Raw genomic sequence first — 19,169 nt, 5'->3', positions numbered from 1 at the left:
TATTTATTTTAGATCTTTATGGAAAATGACAGGGATAGAGCAAAGGTAATATTATTGAAATAACAGAAATTCTTATTGGATGCACATCAGAAGAATTTATTTTAGAGGAAAATAAAGAGATAGCTTCTAATTTATTTAAGTAATAAATTAGGAACACAAAGAATTTTATATATATGAAATTAATATTTATTCTCATTGAAATAGAAAAAAAAATCAAAATCTATATTTTGAGCAGTTTGTGTTGAACATCATAAGTACATTTGACTTCTTTATAGAGTTAAATGAGATGATAAAAAATTAACTAGCCCAGGAAAGATAATAGCATAAAAAATACAAAATTAGCCTGATGTCACAATTGATGTAGATGATGAAGACAATACTCTAGAATTGCCCGAGAAATGATAAATGATAAACCTGAAGAAGGATTGATCTTAACTCAATAAAAAATAAAATAGAAGAAATAAAAAACAATATTTTCTGAATATTTTATAGGATAGTTTAATTATTTTGAGTGAAATTAGGAATCTTTAGAAGAGCGTTTCATGAATTTTTTTCAGTACTTTTATATTCTTATGTGGATGTTTTTTATCATATAAAAGTATACTAGAATTAGTATTAATCTTTAATTTATATTTTTTTATGAAGTCTATCAATGATTAGGAATAAACTTCATATTCTCTTTTGCATCGTTTTAACATACTTTAAATCAATCATTTTGTCATATTGGTTTTAAATATTCACCTTCCTTGTATAACACTATTTTAATATTTTTCACTTTGCAATGCTATACTTTCTCAAATAAAGCTTAGTTTCATATCGGTCAAAAATAATATGAAAATTCAAATTATTTTTAAATTATATTTGTTTTTTGTCAATTCAAATATCAACATGAAAATTTAAATTGGGTGTATCCCATTTAAACAAACATAAAAAAATAATCGGGATGTAAGAGTTTAAAGAAAAAATGAGCACAAACTGCCAAAAATACTTAATCATGGTATTAAATCACGTGCATTGCACGTGTGTAAAAACTAGTATATATATATATATATGAGATTAATGGGTATCCTTATCATAGGAGGGGATTTCCTCATTGACGCCTCTAAAATCACATGATTGAGCGACATTATAGATGATCCGCTCCGTTGAACTTGATCTACATATTCTAAAACCCCAACACACCAAGTTTGGGGTGAATCCATCGTCGTTTGACCCTCCATCGAGCCATGTGAAAAGTTCTATTCATTCAAAACCGTTAAAATTGATACGAGTGGATGAAGGGTCAAACAACAACGGGTTCACCCCAAACTTGGTGTGTTGGGGTTTTAGAATATGTAGATCAAGTTCAACGGAGCGGATCATCCACAATGTCGCTCAATCATGTGATTTTAGAGGCGTCAAGGAGGAAATCCCCTCCTATGACAAGGATACCCATTAATCTATATATCTCTCTCTCTCTCTCTATATATATATATATATATATATATATATATAATATTATATAATAGGGAAAACTTGTTGCTCACTTAAGTGGATAGGGAATAGTGTTCACCAAAGTTTTAACGCACTCATATTGGCTAGGATCGCCTGGGTATTATATAAAGAATATGTTTGGATATTACATAATGTGGGCTGACAAATTTGTGGACCATCAATTATAGTCGTGGATTTCTTGCTTCTCCTCTCTTCTTCTTCCTCTCCTCTCTCTCTTCTATATATATATATAATATATATATTATATATTATAATATATATATATATATAATATATATATATAATTATCTTATTGTTAAGGTAAAAGCTTATGTTCAATTTAAGTGATAGGAATAAGTCTCACCAACTTTTTTAGCCGCTTGATATTGGCATTGAGATGCCGTATAGATATGAAGAAGTCTTTTAAGATTTGTGAATCTTTCGATGGCACAAATCTTAAGACAGATAGTGGATAAAAAGTTTGGGGAACAAGCCTGCCTATCCATATAGGATTTTGCTCTTCTCTCTCTCATCTCTATTCTATATATATATATAGTAATATTAATTATATATATATATATATCAAGTTCTCAATATCTTGAATGGATTCCTAGGTATCATCAATGGATAGAAAGTTTGGTGGATGGTCACTTAAGTTGGTCATAAGAATTTCTTTCTCTTATATATAAAAATTAAACTCAGGCGGCGGGGCGGGGTCATTGGTTGCCTAGGCCTATGGTGGGCTGGGTCTGAATCAAAATCTAGCCCGACCCATGAACCACCATCAATGTGGGCTAGGTTCAGCCTAATCCGACGTGAGCCAAGCTGAGTATAGACCCAAACCGGGCTGGGACATGCCCAACCCTAATTGCTCCCATCTCAGCTTATATCCTAAAAGCATATATACTTCATGTACTACATATATAGTGTTCACCGCTTAGAACCTTCTAATATTTTTTTAATTGCATTAGTATTCCCTTATGCCCAAACGAAATCATATTATGTTGTCTGTATCCATCTTGTGGATATCACATAATGGCAATGTCTTGCACAGAGATCTATTGATACTTCATTGCTATGAAAGAGCGCACATACTAATTCTTTTATAGATGTTGAACATACACTCACCATAACTGCAGCATGTACATATAAGATATAACAGAGACAAATAGAAAAGAAAACGAAGTATATTACCAATGATGACAACATCATTCAGCAAAGCTTAGCGTATACAACTTATCCATCCATCTTCACAAAGTCCCCTTTTTCTTTCTCCGCTTTATTGTGCACTCTCTCTCAACAACCAACATGTAACATGCTCCCATCAACTACTCAGGTATCCACAAGCTGCGACATCCCACCAAAGCCACAAAAAGCAGAACTTGCAAACTAACTTGGGGACCTCTAGGTCAAAGGAGATTACAATTTAATTCATAGAGAGGCTTTAGGTAATTAATCTTTGATTGATTATAACCTTTTTGTTGGGTACAGACTCAAACTCCAAGTCGGATACAGGTTTGAAGGCTAGGCTCAGTCCTATTAGTTTTCTTAGATGCCAAGTGAACTTGACGGGCAAGTCAGGAGTGTCTTTAAATAAAACGTCATATTCTAGGATTATAGAGTAGAGAGGGAGAGAGAGAGAGACAATATTCTTGTAATCAGGGTTTAATAGAGGGTGTAACCGGGTTCAAGGGTATTGTGAAAGAGAGGGTTTGATAGTCTTTGTCCGTGCAAAAGATTGTAATTTGGAGGTGATAGTGGATTGATTTTGATTCCGTGGTTTTTCCCTATTTAGGGGTTTCCACGTTAAATTTCGTGTGATTCTATTTGTTGCGTTTGGTAATTTTTGGGGTTTTTGTGAGATCTAAAAATCCCAACAAGTGGTATCAGAACGGGATTCGACGGTCTGTGGAGGTTTGAGCGCTGTGCCATTGATGAAGGCGTTTAGTGGTCGAAGCGTGATGATCGACATCCGGGGAACGGAAAAAAAGAAAACTACCGTGCGGCGGGAATACTGTAGCACGGAGGTGAGGGTTTGATTACAAACTATTAAATCAAATCCGACGGTGCAGATTGATTTGTCTTTTGATCGAGGTTTTGGAGGCGGATTCTGGTGATCTAGGAGTTGTTCCTAAGGTTTTTCAACGTGCTGAGTTTGTTTCTAACATCAGTTTTATCAAATTTAATCTCTACAATAACTGATTTGAATTTTGATTGTGGTTAGAGGATGATAACTTCTTCGGGTTCGAAGTTCGATATTCTACTATTCGACGGTAAGACACATTTTGCAGCATGACAGTGTACGGTTCAAGATATTCTTATGCAGCAGGCTGTTGATCAAGCTTTGGAGGAGAAGAAATTTGAAGGGTTGAAGGACGCCGAATGGAGTTCCAGGCAAAAAGAGGGCGGTTAGCACAATTCGTTTGGCACTCGCCTCCGAGATCAAATACAATGTTATGCAGGAGACCACACTGAGGGGGCTGTGGGAAAGGCTCGAGGGCATTTATGCGTCAAAGTCGATGACCAACCAATTGTGTTTGAGGATGAAGCTTTATTCATTGAAGATGGAAGAAGGTACCGCAATTCAAGACCACACCAATGCCTTTAATCAGCTAGTTTGCCAACTTATGAATATTGATGAGGAGATTAAAGAAGAAGAGCAGACACCACTCCTACTGTTTTCTTTGCCGAAGTCGTACAAGCCGTTAGTTCAGACAATAATTGCAGGGAAGCAGACTTTGAAGTTCGACGATGTGATAACACTTATACGTGAGAATAAAAGAATAATGGGAAAGGAGAGCACATCTAATGGAGGTTAGAGTGCACTGGCTTTTAAATGTTCTAATCGAGGGCAGAGTAAGGGGAGATGTGACATTTTTCGAAAGGTCAAAATCTCGGGCCCGAAACGACAGCGAAAGGGAGTGCTATTATTGCAAAGAGAATGGTCACATTCACTTCAGATGTTCCCAGATGCGAGATGATTTGAAGAGTATTAGAAAAGATGAAGCTTCAAGAAAATAGGAAGAATGTGGATTCCTCGATAGTTATGTGTGATGAAGATGTGGTGTTGTTGATGCAGAGTACATGTACTGATGCAAGTAACACTTGGGTGTTAGATTCTGAAACCTCTATGCACGTTCGCAACAACACAAATTATTTTGACACATTAAAGATAGATGAAGAATTGACGATGTGATCGTTGGAAACAACGAGAAGATGAAGGTTAAAAGCGTTGGGAGCGTTCGCCTCAAGCTTCACACTGGGAAGGTCGGAATTCTTCGTCATGTGAGATATGTACCGTCATGTGGTGCTAACTTAATTTCGTTGAGTGAGATGACATCGCGTGGGTACAAGTAAGTGGGTGAAGGAGAGTGGTACAAAGTGTATAAAGATGGTGATTTGATTTTGCGATGGGGAAAAAATAGCAACCATATTAGCTATTTAGATGAGCGATCTGTTCGCAAGGGAGAGTTGAAGAACAAGAAGAAGAGAGTGAGTTTTTCTGAAGCCGTTGAGACATGTGGAGATTTTTCGTCAAGGGAGGATATATTGGGTACCGACTCAAATTCCAAGTCTAATGCGGGTTTGAAGGCTAAGCCCAGTCCTAATAGTTTTCTTAGAGGCTACGTTAACTTAGCGGGCAAGTCATGAGTGTTTTTAAATAAGGCGTTATATTCTAGGGTCTTAGAGTAGAAAGAGGGAGAGAGACAATATTGTTATAATCAGGATTTAATAGAGGGTGTAGCCGGGTTCAAGGGTATTATGAGATAGAGGGTTTGATAGTGTTTGTCCGTGTAAAAGATTATAATTTGAAAGTGATAGTGGATTGATTTTGATCCTGTGGTTTTTCCTTATTGAGGGTTTTCCATGTTAAATGTCGTGTGATTCTATTTACTGCGTTTGATGATTTTCGGGGTTTTTATGAGATCTAAAAATCCCAACACTTTTCTCATTCCAAGACAAAACTATATTTTAAAGAACTATTTATCAGATGTATTAAGGATATTTAAGGATAAAATTAATATTTTTCTATTACCAGTGAGTTCAGCTTAATTAGGGAGTGCGTCTACAGCTTCCTACATAACCATAAAAATCCAACGCGAAGTCATTATCTCAAGGGGGGACAATGAAGCCTGCATTTCCTGACAAAAGGAATACAAATAAAGGGGTTTTCATAATTTCAGACTTAGAAATGTTAGGGGCACACCCTCAACCACAATCTCAACCACACCTCCACTCCCTCTATAGTGCATTGGGCCCCACATCAAATTTTTTTTAAAAATTTGATGTGGGACCCAATGCACTATAGAGGGAGAAGAGGTGTGGTGGAGGGTATGGTTGGGGGTGTGCCCCTAACACCACTCCTTTAAGACTGATGAAAAGCAATAGCTACTCCCACAGTAGAAAATCTTTTCCTTTGGGCAACGTCCATAAAAGAGAGAACCATTGCATATGCGGAAGATGAGCTGCACGCTGTCATGATAGTAACAGCGACTATAGTTGGGATAGATTACTAATAAAGTTTTTCGACTTTTTCCATGATCTAATCACTGTCTCTACTGTTGTTGCAACAATTGAGATTAACATGTAACCTTTTTTTTTCTCTTTCAAACAAAAGCAATGGTGTTGGGGAAAATTGCATCATCGTCTAGTGGCCAAGGCGAATTATCGTATAAGAGATTGTGTGGACAAGGGATTGACCTGTGATGGCTACACAAGATTATGTGGCAAAAAGAACAATACTCTAAAGAACTTCCTAAACGAATACAAATCTTATCAGAATATTTTATATGTGAACGGGGGTGTCTTACACCATAATTGGAGTGTAATTTCTCAAATTGACCCCCTACACTCCTCCGAATCAGAACATCTTGCTCATAATGCGGAGTATCCCAATGAAATTTGCCAATGGTTCATCCCAAATATATCAAATGATAATAGAGTCTAAAATGCATTAATTTTTAATTTCAATTGAGACATCATAACCGTGCATTAAATGTATAATAATGGAAGAAGTGATCCATCTACAATCTAGTTACAGTGAAGAGGATTACCAATTGTTGTCATTACGTTTATTAATGCTGCCACCCTGTTTCATGTGGACATTCAAACCATAGCAAGCTAACATGCCACTTTAGCATCAGCTTCACTATGCTGAGAAACTTATATGTTAATCATCATCGTCTAAGTTCGAGATTTAACAAACTGCAATATCTTTTTCTTTTTACCGATGAATTTGCACTCTGTTGTTAGGTAAAAACTCAGTCGAAAATCTTGAAAAAGGAAAAAGTGAGCGGGCCCCGCTAAATAATTCGCACCGAAAGCAGCCACATATTTCGAAATGAGAAAAAGTGCACAATAAAATAATATTATAAAATTAGTGCATATTGATTTCAGCTGCCTATAAATAGGCCCAAAACTCTTCAAGAAAAATTCATCTCAGAAACAACTACTCATATAGAAGAGTGAGAGAGAAAAATAGAGAGAAAAATAGAGAGAGTTTCTTCTTGTAAAGAGAGATTGTAACTCTAAAGTTTCTTCTCATAGTAGATTCTTCTTTCATTGCCCGTGTTTTTTTTATCCCAAATTCATTTAGATGGTTTTCTACGTAAATCTGTGTGTTCTTTTTATTACTTTTATTCTACTATTCGCTACGACCCTGCTCTATTAGGCCCCAGGTTTGTCCCAACAAAAACTAAACACTAAGCTAGAAAGAGATCACAAATTGGCTAAAATTGGAAGAGCAAGGGAGAGGGGACCTTCTTTCTCCTTTGCATTAACATGAAAGCTAAGCAACAGCATCCTTAAAGCACAGGTAATAGACACCGGCAGCAAGTGGAGATTAAGTTCTTAGTGTCAGAGAACAGGGTGGGAAACAAAAAAAAAGTTTATATTAGCGCAGCTTTTGACCAAGAGCTGTACCCAAATTTAGAGGGCAGGTTTTTAATCTTGAAGAATAAGATTCCTCTTGCTTCAGAGTACAACTCTGTGTCCCTTCTGGCTTTCAAAAACCTGGCTATTAAATTCCTGATAATTATATAGTTACTAGCAGTAATATTCCAATGTTGTTATTCCTCTAATATTCTTCACTAAATATATAGTTACTAGCTGTAATATTCCCTGATAATTGAAAAAGAGAAGAGATTGTCTTTCCACATTTATTAAGGAATTTTAGTTGTTCAAGCAATCAAAAACAAAATCACCTGGAAATCTGCAGTGATCAGAGTGAATTATATGACTGAAAACGTATATACCCTTACGCTACTACACTTTTGAGCTTACTCTCTCGAGTATGAAGCCTTTCAAAGCATCACTGTGCCAAATGCTGCATAAATTTCTCCATGACGTCATAGGCTTCGTCTTAAGCTATCATTAGATCCGTTCTGGAGCGTACAATTTCATAATATAATATATATATATTATATATATATATATATATATATATATATATATATATATATATATATATATATATATATATATATAACGATAGTAAACCAATTCGAAGCAAAGTTTCCAATGTTGTTTTTCCAAAATTAAAGGATCACAACACCACAAAAATCAGACTAAGAGGGAGAAACACATCCAATGTTATTCAATGAACCATCTACTGAAATCCATAAATATAAAGTTTCCTCTTGTGTGGAGACTTGCACGCAATTTTCTCCTGTGCCATTCAAAAATCTTTCCAAAATTTCACAAACAATCATCAACCAGATATGTTAAACTTAATGCAGGGTTAGACTTCAATCATTAGTTTCAGGGTAGATTTCACCCCCCCCCCCCCCCCACCCACCCCGCAACAAAAAAAAAAAACATTAAAATGTTACCTAATCCTCCAAGGTTGGTTGTCTTAAAGATAACCGCAGTAAGCTTTAAAAATATCACTTAACCCCCCTTAAATTTTATCAGATAACCCCCGAAAATTTTGACCATGACACTACTTAAGTTTTGTCAGATAACCCCCCTAATTGACTGTTAGATCTGATTGTACATGTGAAAGCATGTGCGTCCAAATGACCAAAATGTTCATAATGGAAAAAAAAAACGTCCTTTCATCTTCTTTTCAATAATCTTAAAGGTGATTTTCACAAAAACCTTAAAGACTTAAGCTAGGATTAGGCCATACCTCAGTAGGAATCTTCTAATGTCATGTTCTGTTTTTATCTTTGTATTCCTCAAGGATAGTCCTATAATTTTCTGGCTTTTCACATGCCTTAGAAGAGTCTTTCGGTCATGATCAGTTATTGGATCTTTAGGGTTAGGCCGTATGTCCCTCCTTACTCATTTTTTATGTTGCTATTCCTGCCACCTCATTATTGATAAAATGAACCGGCCTGTCTGTCCCAGGACCTGTGAGAAGTTCTGGGTAAACCTGACTTATGCCTGAACATAACAATTACACACAAGAGATAGTTCCAAGCATCAATGGCCAACAGAACTTGCCCAGGGATCCAAATGACTAACACAAATTCTTGAAAGATGTTCAGATGGACTTTCAGTCAAAATATCCTTGATAATTTCCAAAACACTAGACATTATGAAAGCGATCCATGATCAACAAATCAACACCAGAAGATATAACATTATCAATACTTGGGAAAATTCCTATTCAGTTACGATCCTTGTTGCAGGCTCCCACTGTCTGATTTAGAAAATGATGATATGGAACTTTTTTCATAAACACTCTCCCAGTTTTTACCATCAAAGTATCTAATTTCAACGTGTTTAAGCGTACCAGGCTCCACACACCTAACTGTAACAGCAACTCCATCGGGATTTGACCTCGGTATGTAGAAAGAAGTTATGCCACATACCTTGCAGAAAGTATGCTTTGCGGTGTGAGTCCCAAATGTGTACGTGGTGATAAATTGCTCAGAGTTTCCCAAAAGCTTAAATTTGCCGGATGGGACTATGAAGTGGATGTTGCCTCTCATGGAACAGTCGGAACAGTTGCAGCTCCATGCAACTACACTTGATGACGCCTCGGCTTGCCACCGAACTAGCCCACAGTGACATCTACCCTTATGGGTTACAATTTCCTCGCTCATCCTTAACTGCAATAATGGCTTCATTATTGTGTAATGAGTAGTAATATTTTGACATTGAAACCACAAGAAAAACTGAATATGGCAGGGAAAGGAGCAGGTAATTCCCGCATTTCAGGGATAGCTATTATTTTGCTCCAATCCTCAATCGTAAGTTGGCCTCATGCCTGGATCAACAACTTCACAATAATCAATATTCCACACCTTCAAAATCTAGGGCATTACACCCAAGGTTGAACCATATGATTTAAATAAACCATAACTTTTCTCATAATCTCTTTAGATATTTATTTAACAAATATTAGTTTGTTATAATCGTACAAAAGTTATTCAGCAAGAATCCTGAATAAAGAAGAAACCAACCGTACCAACAAAACTTCACTAATAATTATGTCCTAAAAAGATTTCTAAATCAATTAAAACTCCTAACGAATAATTTGGATTTTAACCAATAATATTTGAAGAAAACTTTTCTACTAAAATCAAATGTTAGTGCTAGAAAGCTTCAACCATCTTTTTTTCCCCTTTTACTCTTCACATTTTCTTTTATGTTTTCCAAAGAAAGTCATATATCACATATGCTCTCATATTTATTCCGTTTGATGTTTAAGCTAATTAAGCTAATATAAGTCAGATTTGGGGAATATCAGTCAAGTGCTGCCTTACTAATAGTATAAATTGGACAAATAACATGTGCTAACTACAGGTGATACAATATAAGCTACATTTCTCAATTTTGATATTCTATGTTTAAAATACTCATATAAAAGATTACATTCGAGGAGGATGTATTATCTGCAATAGATATCCTTCGCATCAAAGAAAACCCAAGAGAGACGAGCCAGATGATAGGCGCCTTAATCCCAAGAGTAAGCTTTGTGTATAATAATTATTAGACCATTTGCCCGTAAATACTGTGATCAAAGAATGTAAGTTTATGTTTCATCAACGTATTGATGTTTTGTGCTTGCTTTCTTCATTTCATTGCTCAACAGCATCGACATTTCTATTATTACCACTTTATGCTTGTGTTTGCTAAAATTCTTAGGTAATTTTCCTGGGATGCCACCGAGATGTCCCCAAAGTTAAAAGCATTTTTTGCCTACAAAGTTGCTTATCAATGTAGCATCATCCATTTTAATGTTATATGGGATTTCCGAAAGTTTGCCTACAAAGTTGCTTACCAACCATGTTCTCCTTCTCTATTATTCTTATCTTTACAATTCATATGTACCAATCAACTGTCCTCTTTCAGCCCTATTTAATAAAGCACTATTCTTCTAAAATCTCTGCTGAGAAGATCTCCAATGAGTAGGAAACTATCACGTTAAATTATAGGGTAAATTACAAGAAACCCCCTTAATCTCCATCTCTTTTTTTTCAAATAAACACCTTCATGTATTAAGTTTAACCGAAAAAAAGCTCAATGCATGGTTTAACTCATAGAGGAGGAGAGTTGCATTAGAGCAAGGGCAACAAACTCTGATCTCTGCTCTCAAGGCTGACGTGGCCGTGGAAGTTGGCAGCCCCCCTCCAGCAAGCTTCTAACCGCTCCTAAGCGGGGCTCCTTAGGCTGACGTGGCTGTTGGGAGCTCTCAACTGGGAAGAAATTTGAGAACCCCCCCACAAGTACACAATTGCAGAGTTGAAGAAGGGAGAGGGTTTGATTCGACGGCGGAGCTCGGTTGGGGAGATGAAGAGGCCTGGGTTTGGGGCGACGGAGATGAAGAGGACTGGGTTTTCTGCTGAGTTGAAGATTTGGGGTGTGATGAAGATTTGGGGCGGCGCTTGGTTAGGGAGATGAATATTTGGGGCGACGGATGGGGAGATGAAGATAATGACGGATTATCTTGGTTGGGGAGATGAAGATAACGACGGTTGGGGAGTGAAGATAAGGACAGATTATTTTGCTAAGTTTTTTTTTAATTGGCTGCACAAGAGTAATGTCCTTGAAAATGATGTCATTGAAAATGATACGTTGAAGATAAATGAAATAAATGAGCATGATATGTTGAAAAATGACCGTTGAGTTAGGAAAATGAACGTTGAAAAATGACCGTTGAGTTGAAAAATAATGTCGTTGAACAGTAAAAAAAACTTTATAAATTCACAATTCACTACACAAATCATTCCACACAACTCTATCATAAAAAAAACTCTATTTTCTCCTATCAAATTACAAATCTCATGGATCCCTCCCAAAACAACTACTATTCGTAACTCCTGACCGGTAAAAGATCGACCTTATACTTGCCGTTCTATACAGAAGTCGTAGAAGAAGAGTATCCCATCGAGTTCTCGCAATCCGCAACACAACAAGTGTCATCCCAAGAAACACCGACCACAAAGAAGAAGAAGGCTTACACGCGGTCCGAAAATTGGACTGTCCACGAGGATAAGCTTCTTGTGTCTGCTTGGCTGAACACGAGCCAAGACGCCATCCAAGGTACGGGGCAACACAAAGATAAGTTTTGACACAGAGCTAACGACTACTTTATCCAATACTCCACCGATCCAACGAGCCGCATACCAAACCAAATGATGCACCGTTGGTCAACAATTCAACTGTCTGTCAACAAGTTCTGCGGGTTCGTTGCTCAGATTGAAGGAAAACAAAGATCTGGTACGGGAATTATTGACCAGGTAAATATTTAACTTATATGTTTTTATGTAAATATTTAACTTATATATTTTTATGTAAATATTTATCTTATATGTTTGATTATTCTAAATTTAACTCTTGTGTAGACTGCAAAAGTAAAAGAATTATACCAATCTCTTTATGGTAAGCCATTCGTGTTTGACAATTGCTGGGTTGAGTTGCGTCATCATCAAAAGTGGATCCAACAAATGAAAACTTACAATAAGATTCGATATCATCAAAAGTGGATCCAACAAATGAAAACTTACAATAAGATTCGATCACAACCGAGAAGAACCACAACCTCTGATTCCTCACCAAACAATTCCATGCCAGCGACCCCCATCGAGTTGAACACTGACTCGGATGATGTTATAGCAAGGCCTGAAGGGAGGAAAGCGGCAAAGCTCAAGAGGAAACAAAATGTGGAAAACTCTGAGTCCACTAAGTCCATCATGGGAGAGGCTTTCACATGGATGAAGCAAACCACCAATCAAAAAATAGAGCTAAAACAGAAGAAACAAGATGACGATATCATGAAGATGGATCTCTCAACACTCAATTTAGTTCAACGACAATATTTTGAAATGCGTCAGGCAGAGATATTGGAGAGGTGGATGTCTAAGGGTTCTTCCTAATTATTATATATTGTACTCGCATCGCATCCTTATTAGTTCTTCCTAATTATCAAATATTATATTGTATTAGATTTATGATTGTACTTGAAGTTGAAAAATTTGGCATTGAATGAAAACAACTACTTTATTAAAAATAAAATTGGCGTAGTACAAGAACTTGAACTCCTTTTCTAAAATTACATTAGACATAAAGAAACTTAATCCTCGGCGATGGATCCCTTGAGCTGCCACAAATGCTCGATCAAATCATTTTTTAGTGATTTGTGTGTTTGCGTGTTCCTGATCCGATGATGATTTTGGATGAATTCAGTTAGAGGCACCGTCTGCACATGAGAAGGTTTAACGACTGGTACCGAATCAGTAAAGTCGAAGTTGTTGTCCAATTGACAATCTCGTTCATCTTCAACGATCATGTTATGTATTATGATGCAAGCTGTCATGATGTCTTTCAGCACACAAGGTTGCCAGAAACGTCCTGATCCACGAACAATCGCAAATCGAGCTTGCAACATGCAAAAAGCTCGCTCAACATCTTTTCTTGCGCTTTCTTGTTGTTGGGCAAAGTACTTATGCTTGTTTCCTCGAGGTGCTGGAATAGTCTTCACTAATGTGGACCACTCTGGGTAAATCCCGTCGGTGAGGTAGTATCCCATATTATACTCGTGGCCATTGACAGTATAGTTGCACGGTGAAGCTCTTCCCTCCGCAAGTCCATATTATACTCGTGGCCATTGACAGTATAGTTGCACGGTGAAGCTCTTCCCTCCGCAAGTTGTGCGAATACCGGTGAACGATGTAGAACATTAAGATCATTGTGAGACCCCGGCAGTCCAAAGAAGACATGCCATATCCAAAGATCTTTGCTAGCTACAGCCTTCAAAATAATTGTAGGTTCATAAAAATGTCCAGTATACATACTTTGCCAGGCAGTTGGACAGTTCTTCCATGTCCAGTGCATGCAGTCGATGCTCCCAAGCATATCAGGAAAACCTCGTTGTGAACCTTCCTCGAGCAGGCGTGCAACGTCTTCAGTAGTCGGTGAATGAAGGTATTCCTCTCCAAAGATGTTGATAATTGATCGAACGAACCTCTTCACGCTCTCAAGCGACGTACTTTTACCGATCCGAACGTAGTCGTCAACGGAGTCAGCGGATGTTCCATATGCGAGCATCCGCATAGCTGTAGTAATCTTTTGAAGACTGGATAGTCCCAACTGTCCAGCACCATTCCTCTTTTGGATGAAGTACTTGTCATGTTCGACGACTGCGTCGTGGATTCGAAGGAATAACGAACGCGTCATTCTGAATCTTCGACGAAAATAATGAAGATGATAGGTTGGTGCGTCAGCAAAATAATCTTGGAACAACCGATTGTGGCCTTCCAATCGGTTTTGATGGAGCACGATACATCTTTTATGTTGAACTGGAGTTGAACATTTCTCCTGTACTTCTTCCTCAACGACAGCAGCTCCCATAAGAAAGAACGTCTTCATCATTTCATCATCGCTAGAGCTAGATGAGCTAGACATTTTGTTCTGGGGGATGATGGGTTGAGGAGAGAAGGCATCAAATTTTATAGGAATCAGTCGGTTGACGGTCAAAGTTTACGATGCCTCGAACTTCGTGCCCAACCTCGAAGACCGTGAGTTACCTCGAAGACCGTGTGCGCTACCTCGAAGGCCGTATCCCAACGGTTAGGAAAAAAATACAAAAGATTTAAATATAATTAAAAGTAATGAATAAAATATTTAAAAAGAAGAGGGGTTTTTTTGATATTGTTGAAGCTCCTAACTAGAAGCTTGTTGGAGCTCCATAGAAGAAGAATGACCTCCTAAGACTTATTTTTTTAATTTTTAATTCTAAATTGCTTGAGAGCTCTTGAGAGCTTGCTGACTAGGACTCCCAACTGGGAGCTTGATGCACTTGCTCTTACATTATGAATGTACACATTTCCACATAGATGAGGGTGTTTTTTTTGTTTAACTCATATAGATGAGGGGGTTTCTTGAATAATTTGGTATAGTCGAGCGGGTTTACTACTGTATATCATAGCTGAATTGGTTTCTTGGAAGATAGGGTATAAATGAGGGGTTTCTTTTTTTTTGGGTGGAACTTAATAATTGAAAGAGTTTCTTGAAAAACTATGTATAGATGAAGGGGGTTTGCCATAATTTACCCTTGATATGTATGCTTGACTTCACCTCTCTTGAACTGAAAGTGCCTTCACTAGATTTGTTGTAAAGATGAACAGACCATTTACTTCAAGAACTTACAAATTATCTATCATCACTTACAAAATTTTGTAGATTCCTGAGATAATCCTAAGTAAATATCATTGACCGGATTCTAGAAATCAAGCTTTAGAAACTAAAATTAGAATTTAAAAAAGAGCTCTCAAATCCTGACTTTAAGCTCAACGATTACATGAAAATGAGAACTAAACAAAGCTATGATTAGATTCGATCAAATTTAGCAAATCAAGTCAAGAACGAAAGCGCGCACCCGTAAATAAAAGCTTGGCTCTTTGCGCAATTACTTCACTTCGATTCACCGCGTCTCCGAGCTTAGAAACCCTAGATTTATGATTGATCCCTTTTAGCTTCAAGAAATGGTAAACTGCAGTTAGACCCCCTTCCTTGTAAAAATTTTTACGAGGTCCTTTGACTTCTTGTAGCCCCACGGAAAGTTAGAACTATTTATCTATCCCCCCAAACAAAAAAACAAAAAAAAAAAAAAAATTCGGTCACTGTCACTTATTTTCATTTTGCTGCTGCCAAACAAAAGCTCGATGCAGGCCGGTGACGTCTCCGGTGGTGGCCGTGAGATCCGAATCTCGAGGCAACCGGTTGTTCGTCTTCGGATTGGGATTCGTCGGCCGATACGTATCGAATCTGTTGAAGAAAGAAGGATGGTAACAAAGCTAATCCCTTTTTTAGTATTTTTTGTTTCCTGTTTACTTTCTTCGGAGCTTTGCGGGGAAAAAAAAAACTGACTTTTTTAGGGACAACTTCGCTTCTTGTCCATTTGATTATTTTTATCTTATGGATTATTTGGAGGATTTATTTTGCAAAATTTAGGTGAAATTAGGAGAAAAGTTCTTTTTTTATTCCTATCAATTATATGGACGCATTTGGTCATTTTTCTTTGAAATGTATGTTATAGATTGAAGTTAAATTCAACTATAGAGTATTTATTTTTGCTGAATTTAGGTGTTGGGTTTATCTTCTTGCGGATTACTGTTCCAGTTTACTTCAACCGTAGAATGTAGCATTTTGGGACAGTATAACATCTCATTGCACCTCCTTAGAGCATGTTTGGCAACGGGGCAAAGTGGCTTATAAGCCATCGAGACATGTTTGGCAAACAACTTATTTTAGCTTACATACAGCTTATAAGCCACATTAGTGTCGTTGTTGTCTGTTACTTCGTATTTGAAAGAACAGAATGAGAGTGTTTCAGAATAAACTTTGAGATGCAAATACTCTTTGCATGACAACATCGTCTTACGAGAGAGTAGCCAATCCACTAGGAGCGGCCTGACACCTTGATTCGGAAGCCTGCATTTATTTGTTTCTTCTTCCTAATGTATTTCTCCCTTCTTTTCTCTTCCTTTTCACGTACATTGTGAATTTATTTTCTTTAGTTGGTAACTTCCATGGACGTATGTTCTGCGGTTATTTAAATAAATAAATAAAAGAAAACTTTGGGCCGCACCAAATTTGCGTAGAACAAGTGCTGCTTTTAAACACTTATTTTATAGGAAACCAGGACAAGATGCAATTTTGAAAAAAGAATTTCTTGGATCGTGGAGATAAGTAGTCATTTTCTTGTGTTCGAGATCTAGAGGTTGACTCAAAAAAGGGACTAAAGAAGGGGAAAAGAATACCCGGTAGGAGGTTAATTTCTTCTTTTTCATTATAGGGAAATTGTTGGGACTTGCACAAGTGCTATTAGGAAAAGAGAACTTGAGGAGATGGGCTTGGATGCATATGTTTTTGATGCACATAAAAGCAAGTATGTTGATATTCTTTGGTGTATACTTAAAATAGTTCTCTGCGTTGCATGAGGAGTTTGTTATAATTATGATATTTATTCAGAATCTTTGTCCGGCCAGTTATTTCTATTATGAACTGCAAATAAGTTCAATATGATTTTTTTTTTCTTTTTTGTTGGAGGTCTAACTACTGAGGTCAAATGGTAAGAATCTTTAAGCAGAAATATCACTTTGCTTTGAGAGATTAGTTGTTTCTTACTGGAGATTATATGCTCAGGTAAATTATGCATTTATATTTCCTTCTATTGTTTCTTATTAGAGATTAAATAACGTGTGATCCTGAATGATGGATTCTTTCTTTGTTCATATTATTTTCAATTAATTGTTTCTAAACTATTTGAATTTTCATCTTCTGTTGAACTCTGCTGATGTTCTGGTTTGTGCTTTACAAGTTACTTAATATCTTCACCACATAATCACATTATTTTCATTAGTTATTTCTCAACTATCCTAATTTTATCTTCTATTGAACTCTGCTAAACTTCTGGTTTTAGCTTTACAACTCAATAATGTCTTCACACAATATGTTTGGATGTACTTTGAAACCGGATGATTTTTAACTTGTAATACTAATAACATAGTATATTTACCTTAATTCCGTGTGCATTAATGAATGAACTGCCTGTGTATATAGTACAATCTCTTTATTTTTTTATTACCTCATTTTTCCTACATTGATAATATTTGCATGGGCACCCATGCATGTGCTTCTTGGCAGACAAGGAGCTTCTATTCGCTTTATAGTGCTGTTTGACTCATTTCCTTATTTAGCTTCTCACCACCGAGGGAAGTCAAACTTCAAACTGGACGTCTAAAACTTTTGTAATTCATTTTTTTTGTAATGCCTTTTTAGATTGGAAAGTATTCCTACCTTGCGAAATGCAACCCATCTTCTCATCTCCATTCCTCCTATTGCAGGCATTGGTGATCCTGTAAGTTCACCAAAATCTTCTTCCCAATTTGATTTCAGACAGCTCATTGTATATTATTGGACTTACTCTATCAGGTGGCCATTAATCTAACACCACATTTTTCATGTTTGTGTGAAATTTCTCTTGCAGTTGCTTTGTTTGCATAAAGACCTGCAAAATCTATTGACTTCTGGGAATCTTGAATATTTGTGTTATCTATCCACAACAGGTAGGTCCTCAAGTTATCTACTCATAATGCTTGTTCTTCTGCAATTTTAGCTTGTTGGTATTTTGTTTATTACAAAGTTGTTTTCAGTTTAGTGTTTACTATGCGCTCTTGATTGGTCATGTTGATGGTTATCTTTTTTCTTCTCGTGTAAGGAGTCCCATGTTTTCTTCCTGAAGGGATCATAAAGCATACTTTGATCTAACATATACATAAAGCATACTTTGATCTAACATATAGGTTGTGTTATTGGAATCTAATAAATCCCTACTTGGAAGTTGAAATAAATTTCTCATAAGCTCAATGCCCCACTTATTCAAATAGGGCTGGTAAACATAAGATACAATTTTTTTTTTATCATAATGTTCTGATCTGGATCATACAACTCGAATCCCGATGAAACGTGGCCCTATACTTGCACAACTTGGATGCCAAAACATCCTTATGTTTAATCCAACCTTAATTATTTTAGCTTTAGCAATTCTTTGTAAGAGTGCAACCTATTATATTTGTATTAATTGCATTATGTGTCATAAGCCAATATGTTCGTTTTGAAAGAGTAATTATCTTCTTCTTGACTTGGCAGGTGTCTATGGAGATTGTGGTGGAACCTTGGTGTCCGAGGAGTAGAATCTAATTTCTCTTTGATTCGATCTTGTATATTAACAAAATTCATGATAATGTAGTAAGCATCCTTTTATGAATGCAGCTATCCAGTAAACCCTAAAACTGAATCTGCTAAGTCAAGAGTTGCAGCTGAGAAAGGATGGCTAGATTTGGGGCATGAACTTGGGGTGCCTGTTTACGTATTCCGATTGGGAGGAATATATGGTCCTGGAAGAAGGTTGCTTCCAACATTGAAACTTACTATCTGTTTTACGTAGAGTTCTGTTGCTTTTTAACGGCTTGTGATATCCATTTCTGGGTATGTTTCACATAACAGCCATGAACTTTTGGGAGTTCTGCGCAAAGCTAACATAAATTTTTTAAATTAGAGAGTGATTTTTCAAAACTTCAGAGACGTACCATAAATTATTTGAAATTGTTTCTAACGACATTAACGGCTTGAATAAATGATAAAAACTACTCTTGAAAATAGGAGAGGGCATAGGGTAATATAGAATATATATAAAGTACAGAAGAGGAAATGGTTCAAAACATTTCATATACAAAGTACGT

At 36.6% G+C, this 19,169-nt stretch overlaps 3 protein-coding genes across 3 annotated transcripts in view; 1 reads left to right on the top strand and 2 right to left on the bottom strand.

The window, feature by feature from the left end:
• On the bottom strand, positions 8,798-15,589 carry LOC109851391 (centromere protein V). The gene is made up of 2 exons (XM_020421482.1): positions 15,302-15,589; positions 8,798-9,530 (listed from the first exon to the last, which is right to left on the bottom strand). The coding sequence occupies exon 2, from the start codon at positions 9,522-9,524 to the stop codon at positions 9,090-9,092; it is 435 nt and encodes a 144-aa protein (XP_020277071.1). The 5' UTR covers positions 9,525-9,530; positions 15,302-15,589; the 3' UTR covers positions 8,798-9,089.
• LOC109821723 lies at positions 13,405-14,328 on the bottom strand. The gene has a single exon (XM_020387886.1). The coding sequence runs from the start codon at positions 14,326-14,328 to the stop codon at positions 13,405-13,407; it is 924 nt and encodes a 307-aa protein (XP_020243475.1).
• The window catches only part of LOC109851390, a 5,463-nt gene continuing 1,894 nt past the window's right edge, over positions 15,601-19,169 (top strand). The window contains exons 1-6 of the mRNA XM_020421481.1: positions 15,601-15,710; positions 16,721-16,813; positions 17,707-17,785; positions 17,915-17,993; positions 18,577-18,616; positions 18,700-18,834. Coding sequence (XP_020277070.1) covers positions 16,773-16,813; positions 17,707-17,785; positions 17,915-17,993; positions 18,577-18,616; positions 18,700-18,834 — 374 coding nt within the window. The 5' untranslated portion in view covers positions 15,601-15,710; positions 16,721-16,772. The remainder of the gene's footprint in view (positions 15,711-16,720; positions 16,814-17,706; positions 17,786-17,914; positions 17,994-18,576; positions 18,617-18,699; positions 18,835-19,169) is intronic.

Source organism: Asparagus officinalis, chromosome 8 (assembly GCF_001876935.1).
Source record: "Asparagus officinalis chromosome 8, Aspof.V1, whole genome shotgun sequence".
Classification (NCBI taxonomy): domain Eukaryota; kingdom Viridiplantae; phylum Streptophyta; class Magnoliopsida; order Asparagales; family Asparagaceae; genus Asparagus; species Asparagus officinalis.
This window is presented reverse-complemented; position numbering and strand designations above follow the sequence as displayed.

What these genes read in the sequence shown, in the direction of transcription:
- LOC109851391 (XM_020421482.1), bottom strand. Translation starts at nt 9,524, where the DNA reads ATGAGCGAGGAAATTGTAACCCATAAGGGTAGATGTCACTGTGGGCTA.
- LOC109821723 (XM_020387886.1), bottom strand. Translation starts at nt 14,328, where the DNA reads ATGTCTAGCTCATCTAGCTCTAGCGATGATGAAATGATGAAGACGTTC.